This window comes from Vipera berus, assembly GCF_964194415.1.
Source record: "Vipera berus genome assembly, chromosome: 2".
NCBI classification, from domain to species: domain Eukaryota; kingdom Metazoa; phylum Chordata; class Lepidosauria; order Squamata; family Viperidae; genus Vipera; species Vipera berus.
Window position 1 is genome coordinate 2,846,838 of NC_138203.1, and position 17,956 is coordinate 2,864,793.

General features: G+C 47.5%; 1 protein-coding gene across 3 annotated transcripts in view; it reads right to left on the bottom strand.

The window, feature by feature from the left end:
- Positions 1 to 225: 225 nt before the first annotated feature.
- Positions 226 to 17,956, bottom strand: part of ARK2N (arkadia (RNF111) N-terminal like PKA signaling regulator 2N) — a 74,580-nt gene continuing 56,849 nt past the window's right edge. For 2 of the 3 annotated variants that reach the window (XM_081319289.1, XM_081319288.1), the window contains exons 5-6: positions 7,287 to 7,413; positions 226 to 5,531 (exon numbers count right to left, since the gene is read on the bottom strand). In XM_081319289.1, the coding sequence (XP_081175415.1) occupies positions 5,348 to 5,531; positions 7,287 to 7,413 (311 nt within the window). In that variant the 3' untranslated portion in view covers positions 226 to 5,347. The remainder of the gene's footprint in view (positions 5,532 to 7,286; positions 7,414 to 17,956) is intronic. The other variant, XR_014025290.1, reaches the window with a different exon arrangement.

The following is a 17,956-nucleotide window of genomic DNA, read 5'->3' on the forward strand; positions in this document are numbered from 1 at the left end:
AGTTTAAACTTTATGCTACAGACTTGTTTCAAAAAACAAAACAAAATCCCCAGAAATCTCATCTTGCACATGTGTGTGTATACACACACACATGCATATACTATGTATACGCATATATATATATATATATATATATATATATATATATATATATATATATATATATATATATATATATATATATATATATATATATATATATATATATATATATATATATATATATTCTCCAGACCATTAAATATTACATGGAGAGAAGAACGTGTGTTAAAAGGAACTTTTTTGTGTTCGTCTTTTTAAACTCAGCAGTTACACAAATTCTAACTTTCCCTCCCCCCCCACAAAAAAATCTTCCTTGCAGAAGATGTGAACAGAACTGTTAAAACCAGGCCTGTCAAGAGAAAATTAGCAGCCCAATCAATAGCTTGCTGCCAAATGCTTATAGCGAAATCAGGGGTTGTTTTTTTTGTGTGGTTTTTTTTGCAGCCGAAAATGCCAACTTTACTGAAAATCCAGCTGACAGCCGGGCCGAAGAGGGCCAGCTTGGCAAGCCTGTGCTAAAATTATCAAGTGCATTGATTCTTAACCATACAATGGCTACAATCTCACTTTTCCACAGAGCAAAAGACAAATCGAAAACAGGTTGCCAGCTCTCGCCAAAAATAAAATAGAACAAAAATAGCAATAATAATAATAATAAAAAAAATCAAACTCTAAATCCTTTAGCTATCCAGTGATTGTATTTTTTTTTCTTTCTTCCTCGTCCTTTAAAAAAAAAACTTTTTAAAGTCCTTCAAAGGAGAGGGGGGAAAAAATGTAGTGTTTTTAATTTAAAAAAAAAAAAAACGATTCCCGAGCTAACAAAAAACCTCATGATTCCTTTAGAACAGACACAGTGCACAATTGGAAGAAGTTTGGTTAGAATGCAGTCAGTTTATATATATATATATATATATATACATGGAAGTCACAGCAAGTACAAACTAAAAAATAGCTTTTTTTGCCCCCACCACCCCCCCCCTCTTCGTTTTAAAGGGTAATAATCCATCTGTATGCTCCCCTGATGCTTCTGATACTGGCCAACAACATGAAGGGACTAAATAATGGATTTATTCAATCAGTAGGTCAGTTAGAGATGTAGCTTTCCTTAGTTTAAAAAAAAACGAAAAAAAAAATCCCCTGCTTTTTCTGGGTTTGGAGAGGGGGGGGAAAGAAACTCAATTAAAACTAGCGCAAAGATTTCACTCCCGCCTAGTTTTCAGACACCCCAATCGGATCTGCTTCCCCCCCTGGGAAGGAACTGTTGCGACCCCGCCAGGCTCACTGCTACTTTAGACGTGGCGCAAGCTATCCCGTAGAGCAGGGGTCTTCAAACTCGGCCCTTTTATGACTCATGGACTTCAACTCCCAGAATTCCTCAGCCAGGCATGCTGGCTGAGGAATTCTGGGAGTTGAAGTCCATGAGTCATAAAAGGGCCGAATTTGAAGACTCCTGCCGTAGAGCGACAAGGGATGTTTCCCCCCCCCTCCGTGGGAAAATTATGGGATTGCCTCCTGGTGAGAGAGGTGGAACCAACCCTTGGGGAGGAAAAAAAAGAAGAAGAAGAAGAAGAGGTTGGTTCTTTGGCTGAGAAGAACCTGGTCTGGTCACACAACGGCCGTTTGTTTGAAGAACCTCAAGATGAAGGATGGGGTTGAGGCCTTTGGGATGTTGTGCTATTTTCTGCGGGTTGTGAACACTGCATTATGGGCCGCTGTGTGCCGTCACCGCTACTGAGGGCCAGTGTCTCTTTTGAATGGAGGGAGGGGGGAGAACAAAGACCCTCCCGCCCTACTTGTTGTAGGAAGTAAGATTCAAGTTTCACAAGGTGTCCATGCCCGCTTAAGGACAAGAAGGGGAAGAGACTTCCTTGAGAGTCAAGAGATGCGGGATTGCAATTCTTCCCAAATCGTTTGGGACTTATTTTACACCCTGAAATCAACTTGTGTGTGTGTGTGTGTGTGTGTGTGTTATGATTCTAGTGTAAACAGGGGGTGGGGGAGAATCCCACAAGGAGCTTGGTTTTCTCCGAGTGTGCATGTGTGTGCTTGGGTATGGTTAGCCTAGCACAGGGGTCTTCAAACCTGGCCCTTGGATGACTTGTGGACTTCAGCTCCCAGAATTCCTCAGCCAGGCATGCTGGCTGAGGAATTCTGGGAGTTGAAGTCCACAAGTCATCCAAGGGCCAGGTTTGAAGACCCCTGGCCTAGCAGTACGTTCAGAGGAACGCTGCCTCCACTTAACATTGGATATAATGGGGTCGTTCGAAGCAAAAGCTGCCAACTCTAAGATCAGAAGTTAGTAATTCGAAGAGACCCACCCACCCACACACACACACACACACACACACACACACACCCTCCCAAGCAACCAGGAAGGCTGCAATTTTGTCCTTTCCATTATTAAAGAGTTCCTCGGCCACCTCTCGCTGTTAAATCTGCAAGGGCTGTTTCGTTTGTCCTTTTAAGGATGAATAACGAAGCCTTCTCCACGTCTAACATCCGACAGCACTTTTAACTGAACAGGCTTGTGACATGCAAAGGCCTGGATCTACCTGCGGGGGGGGGGGAGGAATGCGTGTTTTAGCACACGCTTCTGAACGTTAACAGGAGACGGGATGATGTTTCTGGGATTTTTTATTTTTTTTTTAAACTGAGCAAACGTTAAGGTTGTTTTCTCTCACAGTTCTTTACCGAGCTAAGCTGGTGGGGAAATTCTCCGATTTGTGAGCCTTGACTTTCTAAAGGGGTGGGGGAGGGGGGGTGCGAGGAAGAGAGCAAGCTTCCTTTAAACTACCATTCTCAGTATATGCTCCCTTAAAAAAGGCCAGTTTCCGAGGACACGTCGCGTAAGTGGAATCATTTCCTGGTCGTGCATGCAAGCTGTCAGGAGATTCAAAGGATGTTTTTTTGGTGTGTTTGTGTGTGTTTGTGTGTGTGTGTGAAGGATGTGATATGCCTGTACTACTGTTTCCTGACACTTGTGAGCATCTGAGGCTGGCTTGCCCAATAACACCCGCCCTTAGGCACAGGATCCCCCTTAGGCAACCTTGGCAGTTTTTATGACTGGTGGACTTCAACTCCCAGAATTCCTGAGCCAACATGGCTCAGCTTGGAAACCTCTCCCTTTCCCCTCAGCACGGCTGGCTCAGGAATTCTGGGAGTTGAAGTCCACCAGTCATAAAAGGGCCAAGTTTGAAAACCTCTGCACTAGGCCAGGGGTAGGCAACCTTGGCTCTTTTTATGACTGGTGGACTTCAACTCCCAGAATTCCTGAGCCAACGTGGCTCAGCTTGGAAACCTCTCCCTTTCCCCTCAGCGTGGCTGGCTCAGGAATTCTGGGAGTTGAGGTCCACGAGTCATAAAGCAGCCTAGGCCTAGGCCAGGGGTAGGCAACCTTGGCTCTTTTTATGACTGGTGGACTTCACCTCCCAGAATTCCTGAGCCAGCATGGCTCAGCTTGGAAACCTCTCCCTTTCCCCTCAGCGTGGCTGGCTCAGGAATTCTGGGAGTTGAAGTCCACGAGTCATAAAAGAGCCAAGGTGGCCTAAAGGTTGACCTCATCAGGCAGCAAACGTGAACTTCTGCAGAAGACAACCAAGTCTAAAGCTGCAGGAGAGGTTCCACAAGCACGTAGCATCCTTCTTAAATTGCTGGTCAAGAACCCCGGAGAGGATCCGAGAGCTGAAGAGACTCGAGGAAAACTTGACACACCTGATAGAGAGAATGTATGCTAACAGGGTGCAGGTCGTTTCTGAAAAGGTGTTGAAATGAATGCGCGCGCATACACACACACACACACACACACACACACACACACACACACTCACACACACGTGTTCTTCCTCTGGCTATCTGTTTGTGCAACGGACATGTCCTGCGAACGTTTTCCAAGAAAACTTTCTAATTAATACAGGCCAAAGGAACACTGCGCGTTCCCGCAGGGGTGCCACCCCGGTGCATTCCGATGTGCTAGGGATGCACGGATCAGAGTCTCTTCCCTGTTTTTTCTCCCCCGCTTCCAATTTACAGAGGGAGAAGAGCTTGTTCTGGTCATGGAAGAAGGGAAAAAAAAATAAATAAATCCTGAAAGCGGAGTTTGCGCTCGGCACCTGCAGATCCCACCTCAGGTTTCTCAGTAAGGGCAGAACTTGGAAGCGGGCGGCTGTTTCATGGCTGCTTTCCACCTTTTTGCCCGAAGGCAGACCAGGCTCTCACAAACGTACCATCGCTGTATCTACAACCCCACAGGTATGGGATTGCAGCTACAACCCGGGACCACTGAGCCGCCTCTGCCAAATACAGCCGAGATCGGAAAGGAGCTCTTTGTGCTTGTTCGTTTTAAAAGACCCCCAAAATAAAATAAAAACAAAAAAAGACCTTTAACAAGCCAAGTGACCAGTAGGAATACAGTAGTATTGGGGAGGGGGAGGAGGGGAGTGGGAGAAAAAGAGGGACGGAGGAAATAATAGAAAACGCACTACTCTAAAACTCAAAAGCTGAGTGCAGCCGAAAATTAACTCCTGGTTGTTGTTGTTTTTTTTAAAAGGAAGAGCTGCTCAGTGGAGGCGGCTGGCCTTTGGCGGACCCAACCTTGGTCCTTCAATCGCCGAATCTGTTTGCCACCCGGAGATTCCTGGTCCTGACTGGCTGCTTGCAAGCTTCCTTCCCCCTCCCCCCCCCAACCCCCCAAATGATGTTACAATGAGGATACTCAGAACCAGGAGCCTGTTGGGCCAGCAGTGTGTTTTAATTGCTTCCACTGCAAGAGACGGAAGGAAAGGCAACCGGGCACGTTCTGGGCTTCCGCGGTGAATTCGAAAACAGCTGTACGGCTCTCTCTACAGGGTGGGGCTGAGCAGGTATGGGGCCTTCGCTAACCACGAGCCGCGCGCGCGCTCCGAGGGAAAGACGGGGGGAGATAAAAAGGCGGAAGCCAGGTCTCCGAAGATCAGCGCACGCGCACGCGCTACCCTTCCCACCAAAGGGGGAAGCTCCCTTTGTTTTTGGCCAAGTCTCGCTCTTTCCAAGACGAAAGAATAGGGGGTGAGGGTCTCGTGACCTTGCAGTTCTAAAGGCAGGTGGGCAGGAGGGGGGGGCAGAGGCAGAGAAAGGGGAAAAACTTTCCAGAGGCAGTCTGACTTCCGAAACACCTGGAGCAGATAAGATGCTTTGGACACCCGAGGCAAAGGTATCCGGAAACTTCTGTGCCGCAAAAAGGGGAAAGGACTAAATAACAAACAAAACAAAAAAAAACTCAACAAAACAAAAAAAACAAAACGAAACCCCACAGTGAAAAATTACTGCATTACAGTAAGTATTTCCGCCGGCTGTCGTCGTCCAGCGTCAGATCGACCACTTCAGGAGGCGAGGACCAATTCTGTGGAGGGGCCACACCTGTCCATGTATCCGATTGCCGGGGACACTGCAGTCCTGAGCCGTGTTTGCGGGAAGACACCCTCTGGATCACACCTCCACGAGGATGGATGTATCTGGGATCAAAGCAAAGGGAGACGCACGTTTGTGAAGACGCCCATGCGGGAGTAGATAACCTTTTGTTGTCATTTTTTTCAAAAAAAAAAAAAAAAAAACTCTGGGCACAACGACACACATCGAAAATGAAACGTAAGTTGCTTGCTCTCTGAGCGTACACATACATGACACGCATTTAAACATCCTATACACAACATATGTATAGACCTACACCCTTACATATAAGTAACATATAAATATTAAATACTGTCCATCTTGAATACATAACGGAAGGAGGAAGCTTGAGAGTTCACAAGGTTATTGCTGTATGGAATGAAACGATGGCTGAATCTGGATGTTCTGCTTCGGATACCACGGAGCCCCCCTCCTCCCAGAAGGGAACAAGGAAAACAGGTTGTGGAGAGGGTGTATAGCGTCCCAGACAATCTTGTGGACCCTGTTCAAACAACGCTTCTGTGCTGTGTCCTGGATGGAGGGGAGGGAACTGCCAATGATCTTTTTGGCTGTCCTCACCACTCTCTGCACCGTCTTCCTGTACGAAGCAGGGATGCTTCCAAACCAGACTGTGATGCCGTACGACAGGATGCTCTCCGTCGTCCCTCTGTAGAAAGTGGTCAGGACAGGGGAAGGAAGACGTGCTTTTTTCATGCGACGCAGAAAATGCAGGCGCCGCTGTGCCCGCTTCACCGGTGTCTCGCTGTTGAGCGACACACAGGAAAGAATGCAGGTTATGCCTTGGTCAAGGGCACGTTGGCCCGGAGTCCCACGCTGGATGGGTGGTTTTAAAAACTACTAAATAATACAGGCAGTCTTAACGGCTTACAACCGTTCGTTTAGTTCAAAGTGACAACAACGGCGCTGAAAAAAACCCCAAATCGGGACCGTTTTTCACAGCGACTACCGTAGGGAGCATCCCTATGATCTTGGAGGCCAGGAAAATAAAATCTGTCACTACCTCCATTTTTTTCCCATCTATTTGCAAGGAACTGAGAGGGCCGGATGCCATGATCTTGGTTTTCTTAATGTTTAGTTTCAAAATCATTTTTACTTCTTGCAATTCTCTCCTGTAAGGTGACTCTGCTTTGACTATATGCTTGGAGGTGGAAGCAGCTTGACACAATCGCCGTGCACTTTTATGTGTACTCTCTTAAGCCCAGAACCCCATGTTTTTTTTGTTTTAAATCTACTAGATAAATGCTGTCTCTATGTCTGAAATTAAATCTGAAAAGAAACAAGCCATCTGAAGTGTCTATGGAGGATCTCAATCATTGTTTGTCCCAAAGGTGCTTTTTTCAAGATGCAACTGGACTTTCTTCATTTTGCTTTGAAGACATTTCGCGCCTCATTCTAGAAGCTTCTTCGGTTCTGAATTTTTCAAGAGGCAACTGGACTTTCTCCATTTTGCTTCGAGGATGTTTTGCGCCTCATTCTAGAAGCTTCTTCAGCTCTGAATTTTTCAAGAGGCAACTGGACTTTCCTTGTTCTTCCCTGAAGACGTTTCGCTTCTCATCCAAGAAGCTTCTTCAGTTCTGACTCTTCAGACCTGAAGAAGCTTCTTGGATGAGAAATGAAACGCCTTGAAGGAAAAACGAGGAAAGAGCCCCCCCTCCCCCCACCTCTTGGGGAAAGCCACCTGCAGGCAACAAAAACACAATCCCCAAAGCCTAGCGTTTTTCATTTTGAAAACTTATTCCAGCTTTTTGATTAGAGTCCACGTTAAAAAGCAGAAGCAAACAGAAAAACCTAACGGGCACCTTGCATGCTCCTGGACTCCCACAATCTCCACTTCGCTATCAGAGGAGGCAACGTTAATTTCTTCATTGACCTGGCCGTGGCTGGTGGGAAGTTTGCTGCTTGCCAGGAACTCAGCATCCAGATGATCTACGGGAGAGAAACCGACAGGCATCAGTCAACTAAAGACTCAGCAGCTGGAACAGATTCACAGTTCAGGTAAATCAAAGATCTTGTTCAGTAGAGCACAGCTGCAAGGCTTGTAAGTCTAGGACAGCCTGACTTACAGGGCGTAGTTTGAAAAACAGTGCAAAACAAGTTCCTCAGAGGAGTATCCCAACTTTTATGACTGCAGCCATGTCACATAAAAGATGTTGAGAGTTTGGGAAAAGTTCAGAGAAGAGCAACTAAGATGATCCAAGGCCTGGAGACTCAAACATACAAAGAACGCCTGCGGGGTTTGGCCAGCCTAAAGAAAAGAAGAAGCAGGGGAGACACGATAGCAGTCTTCCAATATTCGAGGCGCTGCTACAAGGAAGAGGGGGGTCAAATTATTCTCCAAAGCAACAGAAGGCAGGACAAGAAACAACGGTTGGAAACTGACCAAAGAAGAGAAGGAACCTGGGATTGAGGAGAAACTTCCTGACAGTGAGGACAATCAACCAGTGGAACAGCTTGCCACCAGAAATCGTGGGTGCTCCATCACTGGAGATTATTAAGAAGAGACTGGACAATCCCCTGTCTTGAGATGGTATAGGTTCTCCTGCTTGAGCAGGGGGCCAGACTAGAAGACCTCCAAGGTCCCTTCCAGCTCTATACTCCTTTACACATTCTTACACCAACATTATCACCACTGCCACTACAGACTTACAACCATTCCTTCAAAGTTACAATAGCCAAGAGCAATACCAATAGCATTTAGATTTATATACTGCCCCATAGCACTTTACAGCCCTCTCTGGGCGGTTTACCATGTAGAAGGATTGTTTGCATCTTGCCCCTCCCCTCCAATAATCTGGGTCCTCATTTTACTGACCTCGGAAGGACAGAAAGCTGAGTCAACCTGGAGCCCCGTCAGGATCGAACTGCTGGCAGTGGGCAGAGTCTGCCTGCAATAACTGCATTCTAACCACTGCGCCTTCAGGGAGGGAGGGAGGGAGGGAGGGAGGGAGGGAGGGAGGAAGGAAGGAAGGAAGGAAGGAAGGAAGGACAACTGCTTCACAGTGCTTTACAGCTCTAAGCAGTTTACAAACTCAGCGTATTGCCCCCAACAATCTGGGTCCTCACTTTACTGACCTCGAAAAGACAGAAGGCTGAATCAACCTTGAACCCCGTCAGGATTGAACTCCTGGCTGTGGGCAGAGTATTGCCTGTGCTACTGCCCTTTAACCACGGTGCCACCCTGGCTTTTGAAAACGGCCCTGAAAAAAAATGACTTACGACCGATTTTCACACTCAGCAGTGTTGCAGTATCCCCGTGGTGACCTGTGGTCAAAATGTGAGCGCTTGGCAACCGTCATTTATATACGACCGTCACACTGTCCTGGAGTCAGATGATCCCCATTTGCAATTTTCCCAGCTGGCTTCCGACAAGCAAAGTCGATGGGGGAAGCTAGCTTTGCTTAGCACCCTCATGATTCACTTGAACAAGTGTAGGGATCCGCTTAACCCAGGGGTAGGCAACCTTGGCTCTTTTATGACTGGTGGACTTCAACTCCCAGAATTCCTGAGCCAGCATAGGTGAACTATGGCCCCTTCATAACTGGTGGACTTCAACTCCCAGAATTCCTGAGCCAGCATGGGGGAACTATGGCCCCTTCATGACTTGCGGACTTCAACTCCCAGAATTCCTGAGCCAGCATGGGGGAACTATGGCCCCTTCATGACTGGTGGACTTCAACTCCCAGAATTCCTGAGCCAGCATGGGGGAACTATGGCCCCTTCATGACTCGGGGACTTCAACTCCCAGAATTCCTGAGCCAGCATGGGGGAACTATGGCCCCTTCATGACTTGCGGACTTCAACTCCCAGAATTCCTGAGCCAGCATGGGGGAACTATGGCCCCTTCATGACTCGGGGACTTCAACTCCCAGAATTCCTGAGCCAGCATGGGGGAACTATGGCCCCTTCATGACTGGTGGACCAACTCCCAGAATTCCTGAGCCAGCATGGGGGAACTATGGCCCCTTCATGACTCGTGGACTTCAACTCCCAGAATTCCTGAGCCAGCATGGGGGAACTATGGCCCCTTCATGACTGGTGGACTTCAACTCCCAGAATTCCTGAGCCAGCACAGCTCAGCTTGGAAACCTGTTACCCCTCAGCATGGCTAGTTCAGGAATTCTGGGAGTTGAAGTCCACGAGTCACAAAAGAGCCAAGGCTGCCTACCCCTGGCTTAACCATTGTGGCAAAAAATAATAATTAAAAAAAGATTGTAAAATGGGCAAAACTCAGTTAACAACTGCCTTGGCTCAGCAAAGGACCTTTTGAGTTCAGTTATGGTTATGAGGACTATCTATTATATTTTTACCCTGCCTTTTTTATGTATGAGGGCAATTTGGAAATAAACCTCCATTTGATTAATGACAGACACATTGTAGGCTAATTCAGGAGCCTTGGTGGAGCAGTGGGCTAATGCCTCCTTAAGTAACACCAGCTGCCTGCAATTAGTGCAGGTTTGAGTCCCACCAGGCTCAAGGTTGACTCAGCCTTCCATCCTTCCGAGGTAGGTAAAATGAGGACCCAGATTGTTGGGGGCAATTAAGCTGACTTTGTAATAATGCCGCTTTGGGGTGTGTGTGTGAAAGCCCTAATAAGCAGGCATATACATAGAATGAAGGCTACTGCTAAGCTTGTAAGCCGCCCTGAGTCTTCGGAGAAGGGCAGGATGTAAATGGGATTAAAAAAATAATAATTCTACCCACAGTCTAGAGTTTGACCCAGAGGGTTGGGGGCAAATATGCTGACTCTGTAAACCACTTAGAGAGGGCTGTAAAGCACTGTGAAGCGGTATATAAGTCTAAGTGCTAGTGCTATTGCGTCACCATGAGAGAGTAGGCGGCAATATAAATGTTCTAAATAAATACAAGGGCAATTCGGAAATAAACCTCCGTTTGGTTATCAATGACAGACACTCACAGATGCAGAATTTTTATTATACGTATTAGAAAACTACAGCGCTACATTACTTTTTGACACAATCGCCATTCAAATTGAGGCCCCTGTCGTAACGTCTTACAAAGTTTGAAATGCCTTAGTAGTCGTTGCTCAGCGCCAAATCTGGGCTAGATGTGTGTGTCTGTGTGTGTGTGTGTGTGTGTGTGTGTGTGTGTGTGTGAGATCAAATACATCACAACGGAACCGCTTCAAAAGTTCTTGGCTGCAGTCTAGTGGTGTGTGGGCAAGCATTGTCATGAATCAATACCACACCGGAAGCCAGCAGGCCCCGAACGCTTGTTATGGAGGGCGCGTCTGAGTTTTCGTAACGTTTCATAGTAGACTTCTGAATTGATGGTCCAACCACGCTCCATGAACTTCACTAGCCGTACACCTTTGGCATCTTCCCATTGCGAGGGATTTTCTATGGCATCACTTCCAGTGTCGTGTTGGTTCACGATACAATGCTTGCCCGCACATCGCTAGATGTACCCAAGAACGTGAAGCAGTTCCGTCGGGATGTTTTTGATCACCACCCCCCATAGCCCGGATTTGGCGCCGAGCGACAACTACTAAGGAATTTCAAACCTTGTAGGACGTTACGACAAGAGCCTCAATTTGAATGGCGATGTCCTGGTTCCGACAGATGAAACTCTTCAAAGAACTTTGAGGCATTGTTTGCCTTAAAAGAATTTTTATTTGAGTAGCACAGCGTTGGCACTAACATAATCGAAGCCAAAAACTGAATTCCCCTCCCCTGAGCACACAGTATCAAAGCACAATTCCCTCCTTCAATTAACAGTCATAAATCACATTCCCCAATTAGTTTGAAGCACAAGCTTCCCCTCCAGCTCTCCAGCCCACCAATTGTTATCATCTCTTATTTCAATAACCTTGGTTCTCACACTAGGTTCAGCGCTGTTATGTCTAGCTAAACTCTCAAGCACATTCCTCCCCCCAGCGTCATCTTCTAACTCTAACTCTAAGAGTAAAACATAAGAAGAAAATGGTTGCATCTCGATCTGTTGTCAAAGCAAAAACATCCGATGTTAGCAGCGTTGACAGGCAATTGTGTCAAAAAGTAAAGTCATGTTGTAGTTTTGTAATGTCTACAATAAAGGTTCTGTATCGGCGAGTGTCTGTCATTGATAACCAAACAGAGGTTTATTTCCCGAACTGTCCTCGTATTTATCAAGACAGCCAACATACCAAATACAGATAGTCTTCACATTATGATGGCAACTGGGGTCAGAATTGCCATAGAGTGTGACATCATGGGACTGTGTCTCTCAGCAAGACAACCCCAGTAGCTGTCGAAAACCCCAAGATCATTAAGTCAAAGTTTTGGTCAACACGATGTAAAAAAGATGTCAAGACTCTAGAAAGAGTGCAGAGAAGAGCACCAAAGAGGATCAGGGGACTGGAGGCTAAAACATATAAGGAACGGTTGCTGGAATTGGGTACGTCTAGTTTAATGAAGAGAAGGACGAGGGGGGACATGATAGCAGTGATAGACACCATAGAAGTGGTGAATGCTCCAACACTGGAGGTTTTTAAGAAGAGACTGGACAGCCCTTTGTCTGAAATGGTATAGGGTTTCCTGCCTGACCAGGGGGTTGGACTAGATGACCTCCAAGGTCCCTTCCAACTTTATTATTAAAGTGGCAGGGGAGTATATGGGAACCTCTATTTGAGAAAGTGATCAATGCAAGCTCTAAAACCGTGTTTCTTCTTGTATATCTGAGTCTCTAGACAGTAGAGAAAAGCAGACGGATGGTGCTGTCTGAAAACCATAGCAGCAGACAAATATAAGGCGTAAGTACATTTATGTACCGCCAGCAACTCTTAAAAAGAATTTGCTACAAAGCAGAATGATCCGGTGCAAACTGAACACTGTCGGATTGCATTACATTCTGAAAAGAAGAGATAATTTATTGCATTTCCCTTCGACTGATGGGAAAGTCACAAATCCAAAAATACAGCTGGGAGCAGCAGTCGCATCGGCATTAATTTAAATAAATTCCCAGCCTGTCTTTTTTTTTCCTCTTTGGATGTACTGTGGCTTACAAATATAATATTCAGCCGAGCCACTGAGATATCAAATTTAAAAGAAACTGTCTCCTGAAACTATAGTTTTCTTCTAATTAGCTACACTAATGAGTCTTCCTCGTGAAAAAGTGCCGAAGCCCTAGAAAACCAAGCAAGGATGATACGTGGCAAGAAAATTAAGAAATCAACTTCCATGCCGGATCTCAACGTCGAAAGAAAGGAAGTTACAGCTTACAAAAGAATTAGGGGGCCTTTGGTCTTCTCTGAACTTGGTCGTTTTCTTGCAAACATTTCACTACCAAGCTAGATTATATCAGCAATGCTAGAAGGCTCAGACCCCAATTAAGGAGCTACCAGCTCAGACAAACAAACAATAAACAACAGCCTAATCTAAGGAGCAACCAAAATCGCTCCCACCAACGCTGACAGGGCAAATGATTGGTATATAATAAAGACTAGATAACCATTTGTATAGTCAAGGCTATGGTCTTCCCAGTTGCAATGTAGGGCAGTGAAAGTTGGACCATAAGAATGGCCGAGCACCAAAGAATGGAGGCCTTTGAACTCTGGTGCTGGAGAAGACTCCTGCGAGTCCCTTGGACTGCAAGGCGATCAAACTGGTCGGTCCTAGAGGAGATCAACCCTGACTGCTCTTTAGAAGGCCAGATCCTGAAGCTAAAACTCAAATACTTTGGCCACCTAATGAGAAGGAAGGACTCACTGGAGAAGAGCCTCATGCTGGGAAAGATTGAGGGCGAGAGAAGAAGGGGACGACAGAGAAGGAGGTGGCTGGATGGAGTCCCTGAAGCAGTAGGCATGAGCTTAAATGGACTCCAGAAGTTGGTAGAGGACAGGAAGGCCTGGAGGAACGTTGTCCATGGGGTGGCGATGAGTCGGACACGACTTCGCAGCTAACAAGAAGAAGATAAACACTTGTCTGAAATGGTATAGGGTTTCCTGCCGGAGAAGAGGGTTGGACTAGATGACCTCCAAGCTTCTTCTTCTTTTTTTCCTTCTCCTCCTCCTTCTTCTCCTGAATCGGGTAGGAGATACAGGAGTAGAGCCAGCCGTACCAACAGGCTGAAGAACAGCTTCTATCCATGGGCTGTCAGGCTCTTGAACGGGAAATAACTCTTATGTATGATTGACTTGCCAGGCCGGTGTGTTGTGCAATTAGCTCACACGGTGTAACAAGACGGTGGGTTTGTTGTCGCTGCAAGTTGTGGTGGTGGTGGGGGGCACGAAGGGAGGCTCAGCCAATCTCAATGTATACCTGGTTGTACTTGGACAATAAAGGTTCATTCATTCCTTCTTCTTGTTTTCTTCATCTCCTTCTCTTCTCTCCTTCTCCTCCTCCTCCTCATTATTGTTGTTGTTATTATTATTATTATTAACAAGAAGAGCAAACACCGCTCATAAAGGCGAATCAGTTGCCAAGCATCCAAATTTAGGTCACATGACCATGGGGATGCTGTCGTGGTGGTAAGTGTGAAAAACAGTCACAAGTCACATTTTTCTTAAGTGCCGTTGTAACTTTGAATGCTCAGTAAACAAACTGTTGTAAACTGAGGACTACCTGCATACGTGCACTGTTATTAACAAAGAGGAAACCCCATTCCATTCTAGCACTGATGTTGTTACCCAGTTGGGTCATGAAACGTCTGCAAGAAAACAACCAAGCTCAGAGAGCACCAAGGACCCCACGGTGATCCTCCTCCTCCTCCTCCTCCTCCTCCTCCTCCTCCCTTCTAGCACTGATGATGTTCCCTAGTTAGGTCATGAAACGTCTGGAAGGAAACCACCAAGCTCAGAGAGCACCAAGGACCCCACAGTCGTCGTCCTCCTCCTCCTCTTCACAAACCCCATTCCCTTCTAGCACTGATGACGTTACCTAGCTGGGTAATGAAACGTCTCCAGGAAAACCACCAAGCTCAAGAGAGCACCGAGGACCCCACTGTTCTACAGCTATTCCCTTCTACCGGTTCTAAAAGGATCAGAGCTGTCACAAACCCACAGGCAACGAATGTTTAGGATGAATTGAAACTTCCAAAAACTCCTCCTGGCCAGGCCACAAAGGACTGGTTTGAGCGTGGTGCTACATGCTTAATGGCGGCTTGTCCAATCAGCCCTGATAGGTTGGCTTCATATAACACAGTAAGTCGAAATCACAGTTTGCAAGCAGCAATGGCCAAACCAAAGAAAGCCAGCAAACCACGTTATGGGTAAGCGTGTGTCTGAACACAAGGGTGCCCTACAAAAGTCATTTAAATAAATTGAGAGAATCTGGATGACGATCGTCAGCCCTCTGTTCTGGTCATAGTTAACACGCCAGGTATCTCTCATAAAAATGCACTTGGGGAGGATTTGACCACCAAGACACATTTGGAAGAATGCTGCGTTAGAAGTATAATCCTGTAAAAACTCTTTTGCGTTGTGCTAACTGTTAGTGACTATACAGACCAGGGGTCTTCAAACTTGGCCCTTTTGTGACGTTGTTGTGATTCAGCGTCAGCCTGTGGTTTCGGCAGCTGAGTCGGACAATTCTGAAGAGGAGGAGGAGGAGGAGGGGTTTGGAGAGCCTTTGGTGTCAGAGGAAGGTTCTGATGCACCGCAGAACTCTCAGCCTGGCCCCTCCCGTCTTGTTCCTCCTCAGACCCAGCTGCGTGAGCATGAAGGATTGGAAGAAGACGATCCACAGCTGGCTCTGTTCAGGGACACTTAGAGCAGGAGGCAATCTAGCAGAACTGAGCAGAGGAAAGCAATGAGGCAACTCGGGAGAAGGCAATGAGAAGCCACGCCTTCAGACTGCTGTTAAAAGGGGAATGTGTGGGAGGTGCTGGTTGCTGAAGGCAACCGTTTGAAGAGCTTCTGCGAGAGTCCTGGTCTGTTACTGTTTAACTCTTGTTTAACCTTTTTGGTTTAAGTCTTGTTTGAACTTTTCGTTTAACTTTTGTAAATAAATTTGGTTGGGTTAGTTCCAGCCTGTTGATTATAAAAAGGGCTTGTCCCTGACAGTCGTAGGCTGGAACAGAACAGTTTGCCTTCAGCCTCCCACCCCTTATTATTATGGAGCAGCTACGTGCTAAGAATGCCCAGCTCACCCAGCAACTCGCTTTGTTGGCAGCTCAGGTGGCTCAATTACAAGCACAGGTCCATGCTGCACCACCACCACCACCATCCAGGAGAAAATGCCAAGTTGCGATGCCGGATAAATTTAATGGCAATCCAGAGATGTTTCCTGCTTTCCTGGGACAATGCCAGCTATTTATCAGCGTGAGAGCAGCTGATTTCCCCACTGACCGGGATAAGGTGGGGTTTGTGTTAAGCCTCTCTGGTGATGCAGCTCGTTGGGGCACACCTCTGCTGGCCCAACCTAGCCCATTGTTGGACAACTTTGTGGGGTTTTGTAATCATATGCGTCTGATGTATGAGGACCCCATAAAGATGAAGACTGCTACCCGACGTCTGAAAGCTCTGAGGCAAGGCCGACGCCCCCTACAGGGCTATATCAGCGATTTTCGGCTGCTTAGCCAGGATTCAACCTGGAATGAGGCTGCGCTCGTGGACGCTTTCCAGGATGGATTGTCGGAGATGTTGGATGAGCTGGCCCGTGTTGATATTCCCTCAGACGTCAATGGGCTGATCCATCTCTGTCTGCAGATCGACGCTCGGCTGCAGCAGCAAAGGAGTCGCCGTGCCACCCCAGAGACCCCTGCGGCCCCTGTTGTGCATGAGACCCCGGTTCAAAGGGAGGAGCCAAGGGAGCTAGGTGCTGCTAGGCCTCGTCTATCGGTGGCAGAAATGAACAGGCGACGTTCGGGGGGGGGTTATGTTTTTACTGTGGGGACCCTGGGCATTTGGCTGCCTTCTGCCCAAAGAAGCGATGCTGGGCGTCAGTGACCGAGTCTGCCCCGAGAAAGCCCCCTACTCCTCTGTCGGGAAAACGCCCTGAGCCCAATCTAAAAGGTGTGTTAGGTCAGGCATCCCACAACACCGAGCGACGTCCTTCTGATGCTGCCTGTGGACCTCTACGGCATCTGATATTGGAGGCATGTCTGATCCTCCCCGGCAAGCCGAAGGGGATTCCAATCCATGCCTTAATTGACTCTGGAGCCACCACAAATTTTATGGGCTCAGCATTTGTGGCCAAATGGGCTGTTCCCCAGTGCCCGGTGGAACCGCCCATGTTAGTGGAGACTATCGATGGTCGAGTGCTCCTGTCTGGGCCAATTAAGGCCGCCACGCAACCGTTATGTATGGCCATCAGTTCCCATGAGGAGGCCATACAGTTTTATATCACTTCAGATCTGCATTTCCCCGTGGTCTTGGGACTGGCGTGGCTCCGGGCACATGACCCACAGATCTATTGGTCACAGAACTTGGTCACCTTCCCAAGCTTGCAGTGTGTGGACCACATCCGCCATATCTGTGCTGGCCAGATGGAGGGTTCCCCAGGGGTTTCCTTGCCTTCCGAACTGACTGAATTTGCTGATGTGTTCAGCGAGACGGAGGCGGATCAATTACCCCTGCACAGGCCCTATGACTGCCCCATTGATTTAGTACCTGATGCACCTCTCCCAGTGGGGCGTTTGTACTCCATGTCGGACCCTGAGTTGGCTGCGTTGCAGGACTTTCTGGATAAGAATTTGGCTCGGGGTTTCATCCGGCCCTCGTCCTCGCCAGTGTCTGCACCCGTGCTCTTCGTCAAAAAGAAGTCTGGTGAATTGCGGCTTTGCTGCGATTATAGAAAATTAAACACCATCACGGTGCACAATCGTTACCCGCTGCCCCTCATCCCCGAACTCTTGGTCCGACTCCGGGAGGCTAAGATCTTCACAAAACTGGACCTGCATGGAGCTTACAACCTTGTCAGAGTTCGGTCGGGTGATGAGTGGAAGACGGTGTTTGGTACTTGATACGAACATTTTGAATACACGGTGATGCCATTTGGACTGACCAACGCCCCCGCCGTGTTTCAGTATTTCATGAACGATATTTTACGGGATTTGTTAGATCAGTTTGTCGTGATCTACTTGGACGACATCCTGATCTACTCTCCGTCGCGAGAGGTGCACCATCAACATCTCCGTCAGGTCCTGCAGTGACTCCGAGAACATCGGCTGTATGCTAAATTGGAGAAGTGCCAGTTCTACCAGGTGATCATCGATTTTTTGGGTCACCACATTTCTCCTGAGGGCATCGCCATGGAGCCGAGTAAGGTCGAGTCTTTGCAGAGTTGGCAACCCCCACGTCGTGTGAAGGATGTTCAGCGACTTCTTGGGTTCGCCAACTATTATCGAGCTTTCATCCCTGGGTTTGCTACCCTGACAGCCCCCCTCACTTGGCTCCTGCAGAAGAAGACTCGGTTTCAGTGGGACGCTCCAGAACAACGGGCTTTCCAGGCTTTGAAGGAAGCCTTCATGAAGGAGCCCATCTTGAAGCATCCTGACCCGCAACGGCCGTTCGTCGTGGAGGCAGATGCCTCCG